This window comes from Zalophus californianus, chromosome 6, assembly GCF_009762305.2.
Source record: "Zalophus californianus isolate mZalCal1 chromosome 6, mZalCal1.pri.v2, whole genome shotgun sequence".
NCBI lineage: Eukaryota > Metazoa > Chordata > Mammalia > Carnivora > Otariidae > Zalophus > Zalophus californianus.
The window spans coordinates 2594755-2618092 of NC_045600.1; the positions used below are offsets into that span (position 1 = coordinate 2594755).

The 23338-nt window shown below is 50.9% G+C and overlaps 1 protein-coding gene across 1 annotated transcript in view; it reads left to right on the plus strand.

Moving 5' to 3' along the window:
• Positions 1–23338, plus strand: part of CDC42BPB (CDC42 binding protein kinase beta) — a 99947-nt gene that overhangs the window by 31884 nt on the left and 44725 nt on the right. Inside the window, 4 exon segments of the mRNA XM_027569275.2 lie at positions 9821–9912; positions 12232–12315; positions 15205–15300; positions 20174–20322. Of these exon segments, the coding sequence (XP_027425076.1) occupies positions 9821–9912; positions 12232–12315; positions 15205–15300; positions 20174–20322 (421 nt within the window).

The window sequence follows — 23338 nt, forward strand, 5'->3', positions numbered from 1 at the left end:
AAAGTGTCTGCTTTTCCTGCCACTTGCTAGATGACAGCCCAACTCTCTCTTGGCCTTGCCTTCCAGTTCTCAGTGTGTGCTCGTCAGGGTCAGTCATGCCCTGCCTGCTGTAGTGTCCTGCCGTGGCCGTGCTCCTGGTCCTTGGGGTGCCGTCCCGGCTGCTTCGCCCCTAGCAGAGACCAGGTCCCTAGTCCACTGGCATGTTCCTGGCCTTCCGCCTTGGGGCTTGCAGTGCCCGCTGGGCTCCTCGCCTGCACGCAGCCAGCCAAGGGGCTGTGGCTCTGCCCTGTGGTCTCTGGGTGGGGCCAGAGCCGCAGCTAGCGGCTGCCGCAAGGACTTCTAGGAGCGGGGCCCTGCACCACGGAGCGGGGCTGGCGGTTGGGCCCTTGGCCTTTGGGGCTCCTGTTTCTTTGCTAGTAAATGTATTACATGGGCTAGATAATCTGGAAGACCATTTCCAGTTCCAGATACATGACCAGTGAGTGGCTGAGGCTGAAACAGCGGGAGGCCAGGGTGCGTGCTGGGAAGGGACAGAGTGGGACTTTCCGGTCTGCCTTCCTGAGGGCGGCTGCCCTGTGACACCGCCCTCTTCCCTCTGACTGTCCCTCCCGGGGCTCTCCTTCCAGCCACTCTGATCTTACTTCCTCTCTGGATAAACACACCAGCGAGGATGGAGGGGGCATCAGTTTCTCATTTCACAATGATTTTCTGTCCGTTTCAGCCAAGGAGCCTCCCTCCGCCCCCAGTCCTTCCCGGCAAAGTGTTTTCCTGTTTGAGGGGACACTGGACTCCAGGTTTCCTTACAGTTGGGATCTCCTGTTGGCCAGTGGTTGCCCACGATTGATCGGTTGGTTAATTCTTTGCCTAATTCAGGGCAGCAAGAGGAGTTCTATTGGGGACAATCTTGGGTTGTAGAAGAATGAAGAAATTAGGGGAAAAAGAATTTAATAAACATTTAGCTCTCTAAGGGCTAAAGCTTTATTCAGTCTTTTTTGGTGGAAAATATCCCAGGTTGTTAAATATTTTTACCTTACGAACTCTGCCTGCCCATCCTGTAGAGGAAGTAACCTTTCCTGATGGCGCGTCGTGATGTGGTCCCTCAGTCAGCTGTGTTTATTGCTTTCCCATCCTTGCGCTAGGGGCTGGGGAACAGGCATTAGCAGGGTGGAGGTAGCCCGGCCTTCCAGGGCCTTCTAGTCCAGTGCGGAAGATGCCAGTGAGTAGGTACAGCTCTGAGGCCTCCTTCTTAGAGGACTGACAGGCTCCTGACGTCATTTGGCTGAAGTCGGGGTCCCCTTCTGCCTCAGGGATCCCAAGGGTGAGCAGGAGCTGGTGGGGGTGAGAGGGCTGTCCCAGACTGAGAGTTCTGCTTAGGAAGACCCAGAGTTGACTGAGGACCTGAGGCAAAGACCCTAGGTAGATGGAGGGATCAAGGGGAGGACAGGGGTGACGCCAGGCGAGGCTGGAGTGGGGGTGGGGGACGCAGGAGGCCCTGCACTGCAGCAAGCTCTGAGCGTGCACATTCTAGCCAAGAGCTGTGGAAAGCTGTGGAGGAATCTTAGGCAGGGATGCGATGTGATCACGCTGGCTCTGCAGAGAGGGTGCGGTGGCCATGGGGATGAAGCGCCGGAGGCTGGAGAGCGGTCGCAGCGGCGCAGGCCGGCGAGCGAGGAGGTCTGCGTCAGAGGGACAGGAAAAGGTGGCTTTGTGCCTGACGGGGAGTGGGGGGGGGGGTAGCAGGGAGTGGTCTGAGACGTGCGCAGGTGCAGCTGCAGGGGGACTAGACGCCCACGGGGCCCCCGTCAGCCTGGGCCCCGCGGCTCTGTCTGTCCTCAGTGTGGTTTCCTGGTGCTGGCGAATTGGAGGTGCCCAGGGAGTACTTGCTGAGTTGACACCTTTTAGTGTTTGTTCATGGAATGTGAAGGAGAGGTAACTTCACCCTTCCCAAAATTTATAACAGTTACACTTGTCTTACTTCAGAATCCACAAGTCCACTGTCACCATGAAAATCAAACATTTTAAGTAGTACAGCCGATCTGTTTTCTTCAGGTTACATAAGATGTCTGTCTTCTACGAGAACCTTAACATAAATGATATTGAAAACGAGTCCCTAATGGAGTTTCCATTGCTGTGCTTTTGCTTTGCATCCTGCATATTTTGAGAGCGTGACAGGCTGTGTCACACCCCCGTGGGTATAATTCATGAAATTTTGCCTGTAACATTCTGTATTCTGAGAGCATCCAGGCTCTAGATTAAGTCAGTAGGTAACATTGGCAGAATGAGAGAAGGTTTAAAAAATGCCAGGGCCCTCCTTCCTCCCAGTGAGCTCCATCTCCAGTTTCCTGCGCTCCCCTCCCGGCCTCACCGCTCCTCCACCCCCGTGGCAGCTGGTGCTTCTGAAGTGGGGCTCTTTTGAAAGTATGAAACAGTAGGATTTTACAAGATTGGTCTCTTCGCTGTCTTAGGCTCCGCAGCGGAAACCGTGGAGTAGTTGGACTCCACTGCTCCGTCATCGCTCCCTCCCCCACCCAAACCTGCTCATCCTGGTCTGTCCCCTGTGAGTCGCTGGCATCCGACCCCAGCGGTCCCCCTTGAGTCCCCTCTGCTTCACCCCATGTTGCAGACCACTGCCCTTCCAGAGCCTGACCTGGGTGTGGCCTTTTGCTCCTCATGTCCAGGGCCTGCATCGTTGTCACCATCACTGTCACTGTGGGCCTCGAAGCCACTGTTGCTAGCTCTCGTGGGGAGGCAGCACCCTCTGCTCGCTCGCTCTCTTTTTTATGTTATGTTAATCACCATACATTACATCATTAGTTTTTTTTTTTAAAGATTTTATTTATTTATTCATCAGAGAGAGAGAGAGAGAGAGAGAGGCAGAGAGAGAAGCAGGCTCCCAAGGAGCAGGGAGCCCGATGCGGGACTCGATCCAAGGACCCCGGGATCATGACCCGAGCCGAAGGCAGACGCTTAACCATCTGAGCCACCCAGGCGCCCTACATCATTAGTTTTGGATGTAGTGTTCCATGATTCGTTGTTTGCGTATTATACCCAGTGCTCCACGCAGAACGCGCCCTCTTGAATACCCATCACCAGGCTAACCCATCCCCCTCCCCCCCTCCCCTCTAGAACCCTCAGTTTGTTTCTCAGAGTCCATCATCTCTCATGGTTCGTCTCCCCCTCCGATTTCCCCCCCTTCATTCCTTCCTGCTCTCTCTTTTTTTTTTTTTAACATATATTGCATTGTTTGTTTCAGAGGTACAGGTCTATGATTCAATAGTCTTGCACAATTCACAGCACTCTCCATAGCACATACCCTCCCTGATGTCTATCACCCCCCACCCCATCCCTCCCACCCCCCACCACTCCAGCAACACTCCGTTTGTTTCCCGAGATTAAGAAATCCTCATATCAGTGAGGTCATATGATACATGTCTTTCTCTGATTGACTTATTTCGCTCAGCATAACACCCTCCAGTTCTATCCACGTCGTTGCAAATGGCAAGATCTCATTCCTTTTGGTGGCTGCATAATATTCCATTGTGTATATATACCACTTCTTCTTTATCCACCCTCTGCTCTCTCTGCTTCCATTCCTGCCCCCCTGCAGCCTGTTTTCCAGATAATGAGAGAATCTTTAAAAAGATGTTTAGGGCGCCTGGGTGGCTCAGTTGGTTAAGCCACTGCCTTCGGCTCAGGTCATGATCCTGGAGTCCCGGGATTGAGTCCCACATCGGGCTCCCTGCTCAGCGGGGAGTCTGCTTCTCCCTCTGACCCTCTTCCCTCTCGTGCTTTCTATCTCTCATTCTCTCTCTCTCTCAAGTAAATAAATAAAATCTTTAAAAAAGATGTTTAAAAATTTTCTTGAAACATGTTCAAACTCAGAGAAAAGTTGCAAATAACAAACAGTACGCAGAAGTGCCCCCAATGATTTGAGAGTTGAGTTGCTCTTCCAAGCCTACAGAGGGGCCACCAGCCCGCTCGCATTCCCCTCCGTGGCCCCCGGGCCCGCGCAGAGCCACACGCCACTCCTCCTCGGCCTGGCCATTCAGTTCCCTTCCGTGTGAACATTTCCTCAGTCTCGCCTTGACTTTCGTGCCCTTAAAATTTTTGAACATTGCAGGCCAGTTACTTTGTAGAATGTTCCTTCAATGTAGGTTTCCCTCCTGTTTCCTCATGATTCGATTCAGGGTATGTAACTTGGGCAGAAAAATCCAGAAGCGACACTGCCTTTCCTCACTGTGTCCTGCTGGGTGCCGGCAGTTTCATTTTGTCACGTAACTGGTGATAGTGTTCACTCTGGTCGCTTGGTTTAGGGAGAAGTGTCTGCCCGATGTCACCGTAAAGCCACTTGCTTCCCTTTGTCATTGAGAACTATTTCGTTTGGATGTGCTTTGAATCTACATAAGTATCTCATTTCTCATCAGATTTTTTTAAATTTATCCATATGGGCTCCTGGTTTCCTACGTAATTTATGTAATCTGTGACTATCAGTATTGACTCTGATTGACCAGTACTCTTTGAGCATGTCTTTCCTTCCTCCCACGAAATGTTCCAGGCCGGGCTCTGGAGTGCCGGAGGAGCCCTGGTTCCTCTGCAGGAGAACGGTCCTGAGAGCCCGAGCGGGGCGCTCGATGTGCTTGTTGCTGGGATGTTGCTTCCCCCAGGCCCTCTCCGTGGGTAGAGCGAGGACTGTGTGGGTGTACGCTGTTATTTATGTCTGTGTTTTGATGTCTCTGTACATTGAAAATCATGAGGTCACACTGATGCCTCCGATTCTAATCCAGGACTGCAGGAATCGTAACTTCCTCGAAACTCCCTTCTCTGGCGGTGAGGAACCTGACTCCCCTTATCCTGAACCTGTTTACTTACGTGATCAGTCCTCCTGGATAGAACACATCTCCCCTCTCTGTTCACCCTGTTCCGTTTCCCTGCAGGGATGTCCTGACCCCAACATCTCCCCGGTTGGGCTCTGACCCCTGCTCCCTGCTGGGTCCTGCCTAAAGGGTGCTAGTAGGAGACTGGAGGGGCGGAGGAGGCAGAAGGGACTGGGGTCTTCCTGCCTGCTCCTCTTCCTTTGAGTGACGCCCTTAGTAACGCTTCTTCCTTCTGGCCAAAGTGCCTGCTAGCAGTGGGCAGCGGGTCCCAGGTGGGCGTACTCCCACACTTTGGGAGACCCCAGCTCCCTCCCAGCCCCCTGGCTCCCAGCCCATGGGATCCACCTTTGAGCCTAGGGACCCCAGTACCAAGCAGCAGCATTGCACCCTCAGCTCAACAGAGCCCTTTGCCTAGGTGTCAAAAATTCCAGCATCTTCCTTCGGTTCCCTTGATCCACGTCTGCTGTCCCCACGATAAGTTCCCTTCCTGCTTTTTAGTTACCTCGTTAACAGTTCTTTATGAATAAGATTTTCTTATTCATTAACTGGTGTATTTCTGTCTCTTGACTCTACCCAGTCCGGATGGTGGAGTCACCCTGCTTTTTTATTGATACTGATTGAGAGCCCATTTGAAATGTTACTCTTTCTGCTTTTCAGCTGTTAAGTCCTCTGTGATCAGCATGATTTCATGGCCCCTTACATCTGTGTGGTTAGGGTGGTCTGCCGCTGCGGTGTGATTCTCTGTTCTGGTTTAGTTAATGCAGTCTTAATAATTTTTACACACCAGTGTCGTATTTTTACTCTGTCCTCAGAACTCTTGGATATCGTTTCAAGTGTTCATCTCCGTTTCCATGGTTTTTCCCCAGTTTATCTGACTGGCCCTGATGAACCCATGTCCATCCATGTCAGGTAAATTTGCACAGAACTGTGTACAAGGCCAAAAAAAAAGCAACAAAATTGCTTCTATCAAAGAGTAGGAGAGGGGCGCCTGGGTGGAAGTGGGTTAAGTGTCTGCCTTTGGCCCAGGTCATGGTCCCCCCGAGGCCCTCATCCGTCTGTTTCTCCTTCTGCCCCCCCCAACTCTGTCTCTTTTTCTCTCACATAAATAAAATCTTTTTTTTTTTAAAAAAGTAGGAAACTTGATGAGGAAGGTAAGTAAGATGATTGATGTGGAAAGAGCAGAGACAGAGTGATGAGGGCATCCTGGGTGGCAGCCTTGCTGTGAGGCACTTCCACCCGCCTTGACGTCAGTGTTCGTGGGGCCCCTGAGGTGGGCAGGGAAGGTGTTTTGCCCATTTTATGGGTGAGGAGAGTTAATCACAGAGGACGAAATGACTTCCCTAAGATGGACGGCTACCAGCTGGTGCACTTGGGACCTGAGTCTCCCGACTGGAAGCTGGGGCTCTCTCCCCCCTCACTCCCAGCGGAACAGACCACTTAAATACGACGCAGAGATGGTTACAGCCGGAGATGAGGATAAACACTTCATGCTCCCACAACATGCTCTCAAGCACAGACGAATGACAGGTTAACTATTTTTAAAAAGCCATTTAGCAAAAAACAGGATTGAATATCAGATCTTGAAAGAGTTGATAACTTTCTAAGCCTTAATAGTAAAATGACGAAGGAAGAATGAATCGATTCAGTTTTATTAGAAGTACTTTTATTAAAAGTAATAATTTCTGTAAGAATAATATAAGATGAAAAGCGGGGACATAATAGAGGCGTGGTGTTTACAGGTATGCTGTCTGACAAGGAATAAAACACTTACGCAGTCTGTTAAACAAGATTAAGACATGATTAGTGAGCAAATGGGATGAGTAGATAATCTTCATAATAGGGTATACAGCCGGCTTCACTGGGCCTCAGAGAACTGCCAGTTTCAAAGGCAGGTGACACATCCATGTACGGTGTTGGGGAGGGGAGTGGTGACTCAGGCCATAGTATGGACGGCAGATTAGGAGCTGCAGAAAATGATAGTGTCCTTTGGAGAGTCCTGGAATTTCAGCCTAAAATTTATTTTAAAATAGTGAAAAAAGCTTGTGTGCATGAAAATGTTCATTGTGAAGTTACTCGCTGTAAGAAGATAATAGTTTTTTGGTTTTTTTTTTTTTAAGATTTTATTTGTCAGAGAGAGTGAGCATGAGCAGGGGGAGCTGTAGAGGCAGAGGGAGAAGTAGGCTCCCCGAAGAGCAGGGAGCCTGGTGCGGGGCTCAATCCCAGGACCCTGAGATCATGACCTGAGCCCAAGGCAGAGGCTTAACGACTGAGCCACCCAGACATCCCGGGAAGATAATAGTTTTAAAGATTAAATGTTTAGGGGCACCTGAGTGGCAGCGTAGTCAGTTAAGCATCTGACTTCAGCTCAGGTCGTGATCTCAGGGTCCTGGGATTGAGCCCCGTGTCATCAGGCCCTGTGTTCAGCACTGAGTCTGCATCTGCCTCTCCCTCTCCCCTCCCCGCTCTCATGCACGTGCACTGTCTCTCAAATAAATAAAATCTTTTTTAAAATAATGAGGGGCACCTGGGGGGCACAGTCAATTAAATGTCCAACTCAGTTTTGACTCAGGTTGTGATCTCAGGGTTGTGGGATGGAACCCCAGATCAGGCTCCACGCTCAGCACAGAGTCTGCTTCAGATTCTCTCTCTGTCTGCCCCTCCTGCTCATGTGTGCACACGCACTCTCTCTCAAATAAATAAATCTTTCTTCTTCTTTTTTAAAAAATATTTATTGATTTATTTGACAGAGTGAGAGCAGGAACACAAGCAGGGGCAGTCGGAGAGGGAGAAGCAAGCTTCCCACCGAGTAGGGAGTCCAATGTGGGGCTCGATCCCAGGACCCTGGGACCATGACCTGAGCCAAAGGCAAACGCTTAACGACTGAGCCACCCAGGTGCCCGAAATAAATCTTTCTTTAACAAAAAAGAAATGTTTAACCTATCTGTTCAACAGACACACCATTTACAGTTGTTGGTGTGTCAACTTAGTGAAATAGTATGCATCTGTTAAAATGATAATTGAGTACAGAGACATGAAATGTCTAAGAAAATAATACAGAAAATATGAAACATTGACTGTCTACGAGCAAGATGGAACGGAAACACGGACAAGTTAAATTGACTCTTGGCACGATTCCAGGTGGAATTTTCTTTGACTTGCATGACTGGTTTGTACATTTACAACAGTGGCTACCACCTTTCGTGAGTCGTTGGGGTATTTGTGGAAGGATCCAGAACGTTGCATTGTACCCCTGCCAGAGCGGGCGTTTCTATGGCGTGCTCTCGGCTGTGCTTAGTGGTAGAGTTTGTTCGTAGCTGGTCAGTGTGCTTTTCTTTCTGCATCTCTCTCTTCAGGTGGTAAAATAGAACAGATCAGATTTGTTGGGATTGTTTTTCTTCATTGTAGAAGGAACGGTACCATGCGGTTCCCCGAGAAGATACCAAGAGAAGTTGAGGTTTTCGGTGGCTGTTTGAAGTACATAATTTCCATTAGGAGTTCTGGGAATGGTTATTTTGGGTGATATTTGAAAGAAATAAAGATGAGCCATAGATGACCTTTCAGGTTGTAGCTCAAGGGTTTTCTTTAGCCTGGCCTTTTTTTTTTTTTTTTAATCAGGCCCTATGTGTTCTGTTCCCTAATCTCTGTGCCGATGAGCACTTACACTGATAGTGTTAACAGTTCCCCAGTGGAAATGTTTTGCAAAACTAGTAGTGGAGAATTTAAAAAAGAACTGTGTAGAATATAGGTTAGCATCAAATGGGGATTTGGGCCTGGAGGTGAAAATAACAGGTGTCAGGTATAAGAGATGTGATTAAATGGCTGTCAGACCAAGGGCGGGACAGGTGGTGGTGGGGAGTGAGCTGCCTCGGGAGGTGAACCACGTGACGTCTGTCCTGGCGCTGCCACTTGCTCTGCTCCTGGAAGGGAACTACCCACACTCTCTGGAGTGCCGTCCACGAACTGGGGATGGCTTAACACCACTGAGACATCTTCCTGTCACAGTTCTGGAGGCCAGAAGTCCAAAGTCAGGATGTGAGCAGGGGAGGCTCCAGGGAAGACTCCCTGTGTCTTCCAGCTTCTGGCAGAGGCGGCGTTCCTTGGCTTGTGACCAAATTGCTCCAGTCTGTGCCTCCACCCTCTTGTAGCATTTTTCCCTCTGCATCCAAATACCTTCTTTTTAATAAGGACTCCAGTCCTGTTGGATTTAGGGCCCATCTCATTCCTGTTTGTGACCTTACCTTAATTTGCACAGACCCTACTTCCAAATAAGGCCACGTTCCCAGGTTCTGGATGGACACTATTGATTGGGGGGCAGAGGGGAGACGTGACACTATTCAACCCAGTAGACTGTCCCCAGAAACCTGGCTCAGTTTCCGCCTCCTAAAATGCAGAACACGTGAGTGCCGTGGAAAGTGCTTCTCATTTCTTACTGAAGTCACTGTTAGAGGCTCCATGCAGTTAGTAAGGATGGTTACAGTGTCCAGGAGTACTGTTCGCGTGCTGTAAAGGTTGCCCCCATTCTTGGAGAATGTCTTGTGTTCCCCCAGCTGCCCCGTGGCTCCACTGAGCTGACGGGGGGCCCGGCGCTTGCTCACCTGGAGGGTAGCTAGTGTTATGGGCTGCAGTGGGTCACTGCAGGATGGCTGCGCATGTGCCCACCAGTTGCTTGCCCAGTGAAGTAGACCCTAGCTTTAGTGATTTTTACTGGGGGTCTCTGGTGTGGCAGCGTTTGTTACAACAGAGTGAAATGTAGGTGCGATGATAAACATCTACATTAATTGAGCATAAATGCAGACTTTCCAAAACTTGCCAGATATTAAACATTTAAAAAGTAAACTTTTTTCTAAAAAAGCCGTGTAATTTAGTAGAATGCCCCGTCAATTGAATTTTTATGTAGTCTCAACTTAAGAGAGTAAATTGTTGATTTCACTTTTTTAAATTTGTAGCTAAACCATTTACACAACTGGTGAAGGAGATGCAGCTTCATCGAGAAGACTTCGAAATCATTAAAGTGATCGGAAGAGGGGCTTTTGGAGAGGTAAGAGAGACTTCGTGTGCTGACTTTGCCTGACGGCCACAACAGCACCTTTAGGACCCGGTGCGCTGATCTGGGGAGGGGGTCATTACTGGGATCGTTGGGAGGGTGGTGCTCGACGGGCAGAGTCTGAAGGCCAGAATTAAGAGAAAAAGAAGCAGAAGCTTGTGACAGGTGAGTTGCCCTGAATATTGTTTCTTAGAGACAAAGAAGTCTATTAAAAATCCATTTGTGAACTGAAAAATAGCTCGGTGGTCCTTTTCCAGAGTGCGAGGAGGGCGAGCCAGCAGCACGGCCCTCTGCACGGCCCTCCTGACCTCCGCTCGCCTCAGGCGTGCTGGCCTCGCTGCCCTGGGCCGGACAGCCAGACCCCGAGGCCACGGCCTCTGCCCCGGGCGCCTTGCTTGGCGTCATGCCCCCACCAGGGAGGCCCAGGTCCCCGCCGCGGACCAGGATCAGGGAGTTTTACAGTGCGCCTCTTTGACTTTGAAACGTATTGACCCCTCTGCGTAGACTCTGCCTTTAGCTCGGGCTGGGGGAGCCTGTGTGTGTGTGTGGGGGGGGGGCTTCTGAGGAGAAGCAGTGACACGCTGCCCCGCCGCAGCAGCTGATCTGTTCTGCCTGCCGGTGAGCCCGCCTGCCGTGACTGCACGGCTACGAAATGCGGTGTGGGGTCGGCTGTGCCGGGCACACATTTCCCACCGTGCGCCAGACAAAGTGTGAAGCAGTGAGTTCACCGGGTGGCCGCTTTGCGCTCGGGTACCTCCTCTGCCTCCTGAGTTGAACAGCGCCTGTGATCTGTCTTAGAAAACATGTCCGTATTTTTGACGATTCTTCTGCTACAAGCACCTGATGGTACCCCTACTGTATCTGCTTTGGTAGAATACACAGGAAGGGAGTAGTCCTCCAAAAATGCTTTATAAATGGTCGAGTGAGAAAGCCCTGGCCTCCCCGAGCGAGTGTGGACAGTTGTGTGTCGTGCCCTCGTTTCTCCCTTGGAAACTGCTCTGGCCTGCGACCAGACCCCAGCCCCAAGTCCTCCGCCGTTCTCTCTGCCGCCCCACGCTGGCTTCATGCCGCCCCTCCGTGGGCCCTGTGGCCGGGGCTCCTCATATCACCGGCTCCCTCGTCTAGCTCCTCCCGCCCCCCAGCCTTTCTGCATCCTGTCTGGGCTCCCTGCACGTGCTCGCCAGCCCTCCCCTGCCAGGACTAGAATTTTGGATTCTTAACAGTACTACCATTACATGGCACTCTATGGTAATGAGGTGTTATTGCTGTTGCCTCCTGGGATATTCCTGTTGTCATGTACCCGAAGTGTGCCCAGTTTCAGTGACAGCACTGAGCGGATTACAGAAATGAGGACTCTGTCAGTGCTGGGACCGTCTGTATGAAGAACATATATGGTTCTAACTGAACTATTTTTTCCTAATGACACGCCAGGGGAGGGTTTCTGTGGGGGTCTGCAGTGGTGCCCGAGGATGTGGACCGATGGCACTAAGATCATGGGACGTGCCACTTAGGAGCCCCCTCCCAGAGAGAGCGTGGACAGTCCGGAACTCCACGTCCTGTGACGAGAGCATATGAAACTGGTAGCTCAGAAGTGCACACCACCCCCCCCACACACACACACACCACCACCACCACTCAGGCAGAGTTGAGAGAAACGTTTCTGGATGATTCCATAAACAAGATTGGGAATATTTGGGGTATTGTCCTTTTCCTTGAGCACAATGGCTTTGGAAACACTTTCAGGATCGTGGGGACAGCTGGTCTAGGAAGTGCTCTCATCAGCGTGGGAGCACTGACACCTTCTAGCCCCTGCCTGAACACCGCTCTACCAGGAGGATGAGAAACTGAGGCCCATGGGCCCAGAATGGCTTGTGCTGGAGCTGGACTTGAATCCCGCCCGTGAGAGGTAGATGTGAGCTCCAGTGGGGCGGGTAGGAAGGCTGTGGGGCTGGAGCCCTCGGACACAGGGAGGAAGGCTTGGGAGCAGTGAGTAGGTTTTTAAGGTTTTTCTGATGACAATCCCAGGCATGCGCCAAAGAAGAGGACGGTGAACCCCCCTGTGCACCCATCGCTTACCGCTGAAGGTTTTTGAACTGAGCGAGTGAGGTGCCAGGTGCAGCATGGCTAACATAAAGTCTTGAGGCTTAGAAGGGCAAATGTTTATTTACTTAAAAAACTCTTCTTTCCTCAGCAGCTCATTTTCCAGCGTTTCATTTCCCCCAGGCAATTAAGATTTCACTGTAGTTATACGAAAACGTGCTGGCCTTTTGTTCCATTAACTACATTGTTGTTAAACTCCTGTTCGTATTCCAGGTTGCTGTTGTCAAAATGAAGAATACTGAACGAATCTACGCCATGAAAATCCTCAACAAGTGGGAAATGCTTAAAAGAGCAGAGGTAAGCGTGGAGTAGTGACTAATCAACAGTTGAACGGGGGTTTATGTGAGAGGAAAGGGGCCATGACGCCGCGTGGGGTCCAGACCACAGCCCTCCCAGCTCTGGGCCTCCCTCCTTGACCCAAGTGAACTGCTTTTTGTCGCCACGACGTCAGCCCCTTCCTGGCTGTCCACTGCGCTGCAGAGCCCCTTCCCCCGCCAGGGCTGTTTACCGAAAGGGAACATTAAAGCCTTCACGGAAATTTTAGGCATTTATCTCAGTTCTACTTCATGCGCAAAAGGCATTATTGAATTTGGAGCCTACTTGAGTACAGAAATGTCTTTAATACTCCCTCCTAGAGGGAGGATGAGAATCATAAGTAGATGTTTCAGATGCGTTTTTCCTGAGTTCTGTGTCCATGTCTGGGGTGCCTATTTCATGCTCCCAGCCCCTGATGGAGACAGGCGAGGCTGCGGAGCGAGCCCAAGCTTTTCCTCTGGTGCTGCCCAGACTCGTCCCCCCGGTCTGTCCTCACCAGCTATGCTCTGTGCCCCTCTGCTTCGCCTTGGGCTCCGTCACTTACCCTGTGTCCTCTCGCTGGACTGCCCAGGCCCCACGCCCTCCACAACCTGTGGCAGGCATCCAGCCTCACCCGTTCCCCCCATCCACGCCACCCCTCCTGTGCCCCAGCTGTGAAGCAAGCTCACCCTGGGACTGCACGCCCCCAGGATTGGCCACCTCCTCCTTTGGGAACTCCTTCCCTGGTTTCTGGCCTCCCTCATCCTGTCACTCTGAACCTTGCTTGTAATTTTAGGTGGCCCTTCCTCCTGTGTTCTATAATTCTTGTCTGGGGTGATGCTGCCACCTTGGGCAGATCACAGTACAGATGTTTATTCTGGTCTATCCGTCTCCTGAGCTCAGGTTGTCATTAACTAGGTGGGTGGACATGCTCACTCAGCATCTTGAGTTCATCACGTCTGTCATTTACGGCTTCTTCTGTTCCCCGTGTGTACCCCCCCTTCCTGCCTTGCGCCCCCACACGGCCTCACCCTGGATTGCCTAGTGAATGCATCACCATTTGTGCGGTCACCTGGGCTCCAGATACCTTCCTCACCTGGTGCCCAGCAGCCCTTCTTCGCACCACTGGTGCTTTGGTTGTCACAGGAATGCCACTGAAGTGACTCTTCCGTGGGGAACAAAGCAGCTAGTGTTCCATAAAACTTTAGGGGAATAAATGCTAGTAGCAAATTCATTCAAGTTTATACTTTTATAGGAGTGAGAAGTTTCAAGATTAGGGAGAGATGATTCTCACCTTATCATACTAGTTAGTATTTACCCAAATGTCATGGTGAGTACATTTTAAAATTATGGAATTTTGAAATTTAAATCTGGTTACAGAGATCCTGTCTAATTGGCTTACTCTGAAAAGTCCAAGAATTATTATGATTATATATGATTTATAATGATAATTATGATTATCTCAGAATATATGTAATGGGGTATATGTGTGTGTGATGGTACAAAAACATAATATTGATATAAAATGCTGGTTAAAGTAATTTATCTTTTTATTTAGTAAGCCTATATTGAACATTAAATTTTACTAACTTCTAAAAATCTTTAAATGCATGAAGTCAACAAGAGGAGGCAGTAGAGAAGTTGCAAAGCCGTGTGAATTCATAACTTGTGGATCGTGCTGGGCTTTTAGCTCATAAAAAAAAAAAAGGCCTGAAAGTTTGCTCTCAAAACAAAAAACTGCTGAATAATATGTATATTTCCTGTATGTGGGTCACTGTGCTGCTGATCCTCGGTGTAAAAATGGGTTTCATTCTAAATGTGGATAGGCAGACGCTTGAGAACGCGGAGCATCTTGTGGCCGTGCCCTGCACCAGGTCCTGTGGTCTTGGTGGCCACTGGCTGAGGGGCCGCAGGGGCTCTGGGACCTCTGGTCTCTGCACAACTGGACATTGTAAGCTCATTGCTGGCCCATTTGAGTTATTTTCTCTGCTTTTAATTAGTAGAATCGGGGCACATCTACTTCAATCATCTTTTTGAAAGAAAAACTTGAGAAAACAAGTTTAGAACAAAGCTTATAGGAAACAAGTTCTACTGGCCACTGTGAGTCTCCTGAGAGAACAGGTAGAATTCTGCAGTGCCTGGCAGAGCAGGGCCCCTGTTAGTGCCATTCTCATTTTTGTGAAGCTTTGCAAGTTTCAAATACAAGAAGGAGTTAAAAAGTTCTGTGCTTAATAAAGAGAACGTTTTATTATAATTTTGTCAGAGAACCTGGGCATTTTAAATACAGGGGCCACCTATGTAGTAAACCTCTTGAAGAAACCATGACAGCCTAAAAGCTAGCTTTTTACCCATATGCGATAGGCCATAGGTCTTCATAGCATCCTGTTGCGATCATGTGCATCAGTATATTGGAATTAAATGCCACGGCACGGCTCAGATCAGGAGGCGGGGGTGTGCCCTCCCCTGTCAGCCATATGGTCTGCGAGAGGGCAGACCCGGGGTGGCCACGCCACAGGCTGTCAAGATGAAGCTGGCCTGCTCAGGCATTGCTGGGTGGGAGGGGCTAGCATCCACCCTCGAGCCAGGTGGACTCTCCTGGCTGGAGCAGTGAGCACGTGATGGGGGAGGGTCATCATGAGGAAGGGGTTCTCCCAGTCCGCAGTGCCCGTGTGGAAGGGGCTGGGAGGCACCCGGAGGTGCTCGGCCTCTCAGCTGGTGCAGGTAAAGAAAGACTGAGGAGCAGGTGGGAGCCGCCTGAGGCGGAGGTTGCAGGTGAGGGAGGGAGGCCAGGCTTCCTGCACTGTCTCCAGAGCCCGGGTCCCAGCAGGGTCCCCTCTCTTCGGGACTGTACTCAGATGGACATAGACCGCCTGTCCCCCTGATTGCTTACAGACCGCCTGTTTCCGAGAGGAGCGCGACGTGCTGGTGAACGGGGACTGCCAGTGGATCACTACGCTGCACTACGCCTTCCAGGACGAGAATTACCTGGTACGTGTGGGTCTCCGGGAGCTGAGGCTCTGTCAGACGGCGCGTGGCCGAAGTTTGTTGATTCCTTTGTGCTGTTACAAAAAAATAGTAAGACTGTTTGGAATTGACATTGTTGAAATGTATATATGACCAGAGAAAACTTAGGGGTTTGTTTTAATGTAGTAATCAGGTGGAATTTTTAAAAAATAGACTAATGAGATTGTATACTTTGTTTTTCTAATTACTAGATAACCTGATTATTTTGTTCACTGGGTTTATTCCATTTAAGCTGGGGGCGTGAAACATTTTTCATCTTAAACATTTTCCATCTTTAGTTACGTGTGAGACGAGGGAGTGCTGTGGGGCCACAGGGGCTCAGCCCTTCACGCCGAGTGGCTATTGCCCTGCTACTTGGCGACAGGCCCAGGACACGGAGCTGGTTTGCCGTCCTCCCGGGTGGATGAGCTGGGCTCTCTGACGCCTTCTGACACGGGGTTTTGGGGAGACTCTTGGCATCCGTTTCTCCTGACTTGAGCTGGGCTTCCTTTCAGTCTTTTTTTTTTTTTTTTAAAGATATTATTCATTTATTTGACAGCGAGAGAGAGAGCACAGGTAGGCAGAGCGGCAGGCGGAGGGAGAGGGAGAAGCAGACTCCGCACCAAGCAGGGAGCCTGATGCAGGGCTCGATCCCAGGACTCCGGGATCATGACCTGAGCCGAAGGCAGACACTTAACTGACTGAGCCGCCCAGGCGCTCCTTCCTTTCAGTCTTGACCAGTCTGCCGTGTGACCAGCACACGCCTGGACGTGAATGTGGACACCTGGGAACTCAGACACAATAGCTCAGAGTGAAGGGAAACCAAACCTTGGGTCTCAGGCACTTTGAATTCCTAGTGTGACTCTAGGTTCCCCTAAACCTGAAGTCCTTTTATGTGGAGCTCCGGGTGTCGGCGAGCACAGACCCGGAGAAGCTGGTCTCTGCCTCGCTTGTCCGGCCTTCGCAGCTCCAGCACTGGCCGCAGGGCCTTCAAGGGTCAGCGCAGCCTCAGTGCGGGGACCTCGGTCTCTCTGAGCGTATCCTCAGTAGCATGCTCCATTTCCTACAGCAAGCCGAGTGATGTGGGGTCTCTTTTACTCATCGTAGAACAGTCTCTTTCAGACATCAAAAGAAATCCCTTAAATTCAAATGCCCAGAATTAGGTAAAAGGGTTTATTATACCCTTTATTTAGAATTTAAAATAGGGGCGCCTGGGTGGCTCAGTTGGTTAAGCGTCCAACTCTTGGTTTCGGCTCAGGTCATGATCTCAGGGTTGTGGGATTGAGCTCCACGTCAGGCTCTGCGCTCAGTGTGGAGTCTGCTTGGGATTCTTTCTCTCTCCCTCTGTTCCCCCATTCCTCCCCACCGCCCCCTTTGCTCACTCACGTGTGTGCTCTGTCTCTCTAAAATTAAAAAAAAAAAAAAAAAAAATTTTAAATATATATGCTTGTTTCTACAGAGGGGACCGTTGTGTTTACTGAGCAGTGGCACGTGGGTCACCTCAGTCCGTCTTCCCAGGGACCCCATGGCTTAGGCACTCATGGTTGTCACCACTTTTTAAGTGGAGCGTCTGGAGCAGGAAGGGATGAAGTCATTTGCCCAAGGTTGTCGCACAGATGCAGGGGCTGAGCAAGGACCGCAGCCCCGGCCTGTGGCAGGAAGTGGTGCTCAGTGCCCTTGCCCACAGACCACAGAGTCCTGACGCCCTGGGGCCCTCTCCACATAAACCCCCTGCTGACAGGGGACCGGCTCCAGCCTGTTTCCCATGTGAATGAAGCTTCTGAGCAGTCTAGGCAATGTGGGTCTGTACCGAAGGAAAGCAACGTGTCTTGCCTGAAATCAGCACGGCATGTTGCAGTCTGAAGCGTGAGGCATCCCCAGGCTTATTCTGACCGGAGACGGTCAGTTAGGAATTCCAGCCAAGAAGCCATCTTCTTGAGTGTTTAGAGTTGCACAAATAGAGGTACAGTGACAATTAGGGAGGAGAGCAGGGACTCTGGGGCCTTCCTGGGTCCTCAGGCTAGGGTTGGCAGCCCAGGGTCTGGCTGTCTCTGCCGCCCCCGGGTGGTGAGTTCGGGCAAGTTTCCTTCTCTCTGGGACAGTGGCAGTCTTTGTGGGGCGGGTGCGAAGCAGGCCCGGCAAACACGCGGTCTGAGTGCCTCGGGGTGGCCGGCTGTGTCAGGTGGATTCCTTGGGCTGCCCTGCCGAGCCAGTTCGTGTTATAATTTCTGTTGTTTTTGGTATCTAAACTTGGCGTGTCGTAAAAATTAAACCTGTTTCACCAGTAACTAAGAGGGCGTTGCCTTACTGACTTAGAATCCTGTGTTACATGATCATTGGTCTAGTTCTTATTCCAAAAATCAGTTTCTGCGTGTCTGCCTTATAAGCCCTTACAGTTTACTTTCCTTACAAATTCGTTTTCCAGCAGCCTATCAGTCATATTAGCCCTGCTGTACTGCGTTTTTATTTTTCTTTTCAGATTTCCAGGTGGACATGGAAACCGTTGAGGTTCAGCTAGACGTGGTGCTTGACTTATTCCTACTGCTTTCTTAGGGCTGCAGAACTCGGCTCTTCGTTCACCTGCCCCCTGTCCCCGCGTGCGCCCGCCAGCAGGTGCTCTCGTCTTTGCCTCCAGCTAGCCACGATGCCCGATCCGTTCTCTCTGCCCTCCCCGGTGCCCGTCACCCCCACTTCCTGCCTGGCCTTAGCCCCTCTCCTGTCCTGCGCTTGGCCCTCATCCTCAGTCTCTTCTTCCTGGGCAGGCGGAGCAAGCTTGTAAAGTACATCAGACTGCAGCTGCCTACCCCAGGACCTCCCAGCAGCTTCCCTGGCTCTTAGAGTGGGGCCTGTGGTCCCTGCTCTGGTCTGTGGGGCATGGCCTCACCCCCACCCCCTGCTCGTGCTCTGGCCACAGTCACTGTTCTCCATTCCCCCCAACAGGCCACATCCTTTGCACATGTCCCTTTGTCTGGAACGTGACCTCTGGCCCGTGCCAAGGCCGGCTTCTGCCCCCGTCGTGTAGGCCCCAGACATCTGCCTGATGGTCCATGCAGCCTGGTCACGCTCTAGCATGCTGTGTGGTTTGTTTTCTTCTGTGCTTAGTGCTCTCTGAAAGTCTTGTGACCGTCTCCTTACTTACTATGGTCTCTGGCCCTCCCCTCGATGTCAGCTCTGTGGAGGAGCACCCCTTGCCTTGGAGGGGTGCCAAGGGCTCCTACCTGAGAATGAATGAGCAAATGAGTGAGTGAACGAGGGAAAGCACTAGCTCGGTGGGTGCCATAGAGGGTCTTCCGTGAAACAGGAGTTGTTGTGGGCACGGGTGAGGAGAACCTGATTACACAGGACTCCCGCCCTTGGACAGGCAGGCTGCAGTGCCCTGGTGCCCTGAGATCAGGCAGGGGGGTCGGGTCAGCCAATGTGAGTCTTGAGAGTGGCTTGTGAGGCAGGGTGGGAGGGTTGTCAGCACAAGTGCTTTTGAGGAGAGCAGGGGCCTAGAGCGAAGGCTCCCCCTCCTCAGAGGAGCCCAGCAGCATGGTGGCTACTCTCCTCTTTCATGAGGCACCGAGGGCCATGTTTGCCATTGTGGGCCTGGGTCCAGTTGCTTGTGTTCAGATCCTAGCTCTGTCACTCGCTGGCTGGGGGACTTTGGGCACATCATCGAGCCTTACTTCTTCACCTGTAAAATGGGACCGTGCTGGCATCTGTGGCGAGGGCTGCTGTGGGCATCCGCAGAGCGGGTGAATCAGAGCCTGAAAGCACAGAACGTAGTAGTTGCTCCCTGAGTGGGAACTCTTACTGTTGTTAGGTTGTCAGGAAACAAGGTAGTATTTCCCATCTCTTGGTTAGTTAACTGCTCAGACCAGAGCATCCATCTCTTCAGAGGAAACTGGCTTCAAGGGGGGTGAGTGCTGTGAGGCGGGACCTGCCCACTTCTCAAGCAGTCCCTGAGACGTGGTGACCCCAGCAGCTGCCACCCTGACCTGTGAGATGCCCCGTCAGACATCAGAGCATTCAGGGCGCTGCGCCCTGAGACTGTTTTCAGACAGAAGGCCGCCCTGCCCCTCCTGCCCTGGGACGAGCCGGCTCCAAGGGGAGGGCCTGCTCAGTCCCATTAGCAGAACACCCGGCACCTGGACATTTTTCTCTCATGGCTTTAATTTCTACATAAGCAGTAAATGTTCTGATTTTTCGTGGGGGTGTACTCAAAAGTACCTACCTTTCAGCTTGTTCATGGGATCACCTTTCTAATAAGAGCTGCTAGTTTCATGTGATTTTAGGTAACTCACCTTCCTCCTCTGGTCCAGTGTCCTCTTTCTGTGATGTAAGGGCCTGGAGAATTATTTATTTGTTTGTTTGTTTGTTTGTTTATTATTAATTAATTAGCACAAGCAGGGGGGAGGGGCAGAGGGAGAGGGAGAAGCAGACTCCCCTGCTGAACAGGGAGCCCGATGCAGGACTCGATCCCAGGACCCTGGGATCATGACCTGAGCCGAAGGAAGATGCTTAACCAACTGAGCCACCCAGGCGCCCCCTGGAGAATTATTTTAAACCCAGTAGAACTTGATAGATCACAAATCACGTTTCTAGCTTTTATTGTGCCTTCTCCAGCATCAAACCCTTCAGTCACTTTCTCCATTGGTTAATTGTACTATCTGTTGAAGTTTGTTCTCTGCCAAATGCCTAACTTCGAAAGTAAAGCAGTATTAGGATACATCAAAGCAGGAAATCTTGGATGACGTGGGAGCAAGCCGTTGATCCAGACTTGAAGAGCCAAAGGACTTCACGGTGGGAGTTTGGCCTTTAGTTGTCAGGCTTGGCGCTGACTAAATGTTCTCTCCTGTCTCTTCCCAATTTGTAGTACTTAGTCATGGATTACTATGTGGGTGGTGACTTACTGACCCTGCTCAGTAAATTTGAAGACAAGCTTCCAGAAGATATGGCAAGATTCTACATTGGTGAAATGGTGTTGGCCATCGATTCCATCCATCAGCTTCACTATGTGCACAGGTAATCACCTCTTACGTTCTACAGAAACTCCATCTAATGTGTTAAAATACTCTTTCAGAGTTCTCTGTGTCACAGACCCCCAGGTTCCAGGCCTTCAAGAGAGGTCATGCAGTTAGCAGTCCTCACTTTGAGCTGCCCCAGCGCCTGGCACCAGGGGATCCCAGCATTACTGTGACGATTGTGATGCTCGAGTGCTGGTCACCTGAAGCCACGTTTGATATTTACCTGACATTTTTCACCCTCTCCCCTGCTGATCCCGCCTCCCCAGGATGCCTGCCCCCTAGCTCGTGGGTTCCCTGTGTCTGTGTCTGCTTTCTCAGCAATGCTTTCTCTGTTCCACGGCCCCCAAAAAAACACAGAGGAAAATGAGACTGAGGAGAGGGGCTCATACCACAGCAGCCTGAGCAAGAGTGTGACTGGCTCTTGAGGACGGGTCGGTGTGGCTGGCTGCCTCCTGTTGTCCCGGGCCCTCTGCTGGGCCCACGCTCTCCTGTGTGACGGTGCCGCGTCTGTCTCTTTCTGCCGTTTAAGACAGCGAATCAGTCCTGCAGGGGTTGTTTCATTTTGATCAAAGTCAGATAGTTGTATATGAGTCTCCTGCCCTGCCCAGATTCCACTGGCCACAGGTAGCTTGTCACCTTTCTTAACGGTTTCTTCTGCTGTTTACCTCCTATTTCTAAGTAACGCTCTTCTTTTGCTGTTCTCTTTTTCGCAGAGGAGGAACAGTTAGGTCCCATCTATTAAAATGGAGATTCACTCTTTACAGAAGTCTCTCTCCCTCCCAGCCCTCTCCCCCACACACTCTCCATCCTCCCCTCCCACATCATCCCAGTCTGTAAATGATAACTTTTGGTTGAATCTGTGTCTGGTGTTCATAATATGGTGCCTGTGTAAATATTACAGACGAGCCTTGCAGTTACAGCATTACCCTCGTTGTAGAACTTGTCTCCTCCAGGGTTAGTAGCGGCCCTGTTTTTTCATGAATGTACTTTTCCCTGGGAGCCATTGCTAATTATCCCCAAACACTGTGACCAAATTATAAAGCTATGCACACACAGACCTACCAGGTAGCCTAGGTCTGATTTTTCTTGGTGCTCCCTCTTCCTTCCCATTCCCTTCCGTCCAGGGTGCTCCCTGAGCCTACTGCTCTGCCCTCATTCTGAGAGTTCTTGCCCCTGGACAGGGTCCCTGCCCATCTCCCTAGGATTGGGTCCCTTGTTTTCTGAGTCACGCATCTTCCTTTTGGTTCAGTCTTTCGATTTGGTAGCACATACTCTCTGTAATTTCTGGAAAAGGAGGCTCCTGAGATCATTTTTTTTTGAGATCAGCATCTTAATTCTATCCATATGTGTGACTGATGGATGATCCAGTATGGAAGTTTAGATTGGAAATCACCTTCCTCTTAGGACTGTGAAGGTGTCACTGTCCCGTGTTGGGAGGCTCGGGACCCAGTGTTCTCCTAACATGGCCATGAATGTTACCTCACTGCTCAGCAGGGAAACTGAGGCGCAGGGCCCTGGGACAGCTTGACTTCAGCCACATGTCCTGCCCAGGGCACTGTGCCACACGTCCCCTGTGTCACAGAGTAAGCAGAAGGAGCTGCCCCCAAGTGTCACTTCTTTTAGGGCAGTGAGGATTGGGACAGTGCATTTTCTCCTTTTTCACGGATTCCTTAATGTCATTGCACCTGCTTTTATAACAGTTCACTGTAGTTGTTTTCAACCTTCAATTCTATGTTCTTCCTTTTTGATAGACTGTGCCTAATTCATAGCAGACATAAATGTCTTTGCATTTGTCACCAATCTCCAGGGAAATTAATCTGACCACCTTATTAACAGTTTATTCTTTCCCTGTTTTCCCTAATTGGAAAGCTTTCTCCTTATTAATTGGCTACGTAGAAGCTTCACTCTGTTGTTTGACCTCCAGGCATAGGAGGAGAATTAAATATGTAATTAGCACCCCCGTCAACTCAGGATTCAGACTTAGAGCTTGAACGACCCAGTCTAAAAACAGAAAGCTTTCCATTTTTGGTAGAAAGTTCACAAAGTCAGCTTTTGCAGGAAGTCAGTCCTACCCCAGCCTCTAGTGGTGGACACAGTGTGAGTGGGGTGACAGTACATTTGGTAGGGCCAGCAAGAAGTGTGTTTTGTCAGCACGAGTGGTGATGGCACTGCTGGACTTAACACGCACGGTCCCGACCCTATGCCACAGCCCTGCGCCGTTTCTGTGGTTGCCCGTGGGCCGTGGTGACTTCAGGCAGTGCCCACCACCCCGCAGCTGGGCTTCTGTAGCTCAGGATGCAGTGGGCGGCACGGAGTGGGGAGCGCAACACCCATGCTTCTGAGAGGTCGGCCCCAGATCCCAGCAAAGCTAGAAACAGTCACAGATTCACAAAGACTCGCTGTTGGAGGACGTCACATCCCCGGAGAGAACAGAGTACGGCTTAGGAATGAAAGAACGGTGCAATTTTATGAGAAGGGTGATTCAGAGAACAAAACCGGTCTTGAAAAGGAAAAGCGAGAACAAGGAGCTGTGTGGGACACAGGATAGCACAGAGGAAACCTGAGCGAGACGGAGATCCAGGGGGCGGGTGGTCGGGGCGGCTCTGCAGCGCCTCCCCAGGAATGGCTCTTACTTTATCCTGAAGGGGCCCTCCTTGCTTACTCACCCGTCTGCCCCAGCAGCCTGAGAGAACACCCTCACCGCGTCCGCACTCCTTGTGCAGTTGGTCTGCTTTCGGACGTTGCGTCCCGCCCTGCCACCCCTCTGTCTCTCCGCGCCAGAGCCCCGCTGCCTTAATCACGGAGGCTGAGCCCGTGGAGGCCTACTTGCCCCGTCAGCCCCCTCGCTTTCTCCTCACGGTTCCTCTGGCTGACCGATCCCTGTGACCTTCGGTATCCACTTGTCTGGCACCAAAAAATGTTGGAAAATGTTCGATGCGATGGGCCCATCAGTCTGTCAATGCAGGCCCTTTCTATTACTTCTGGAAAGTTCTCTCAAATTGTATTTTCAAGTA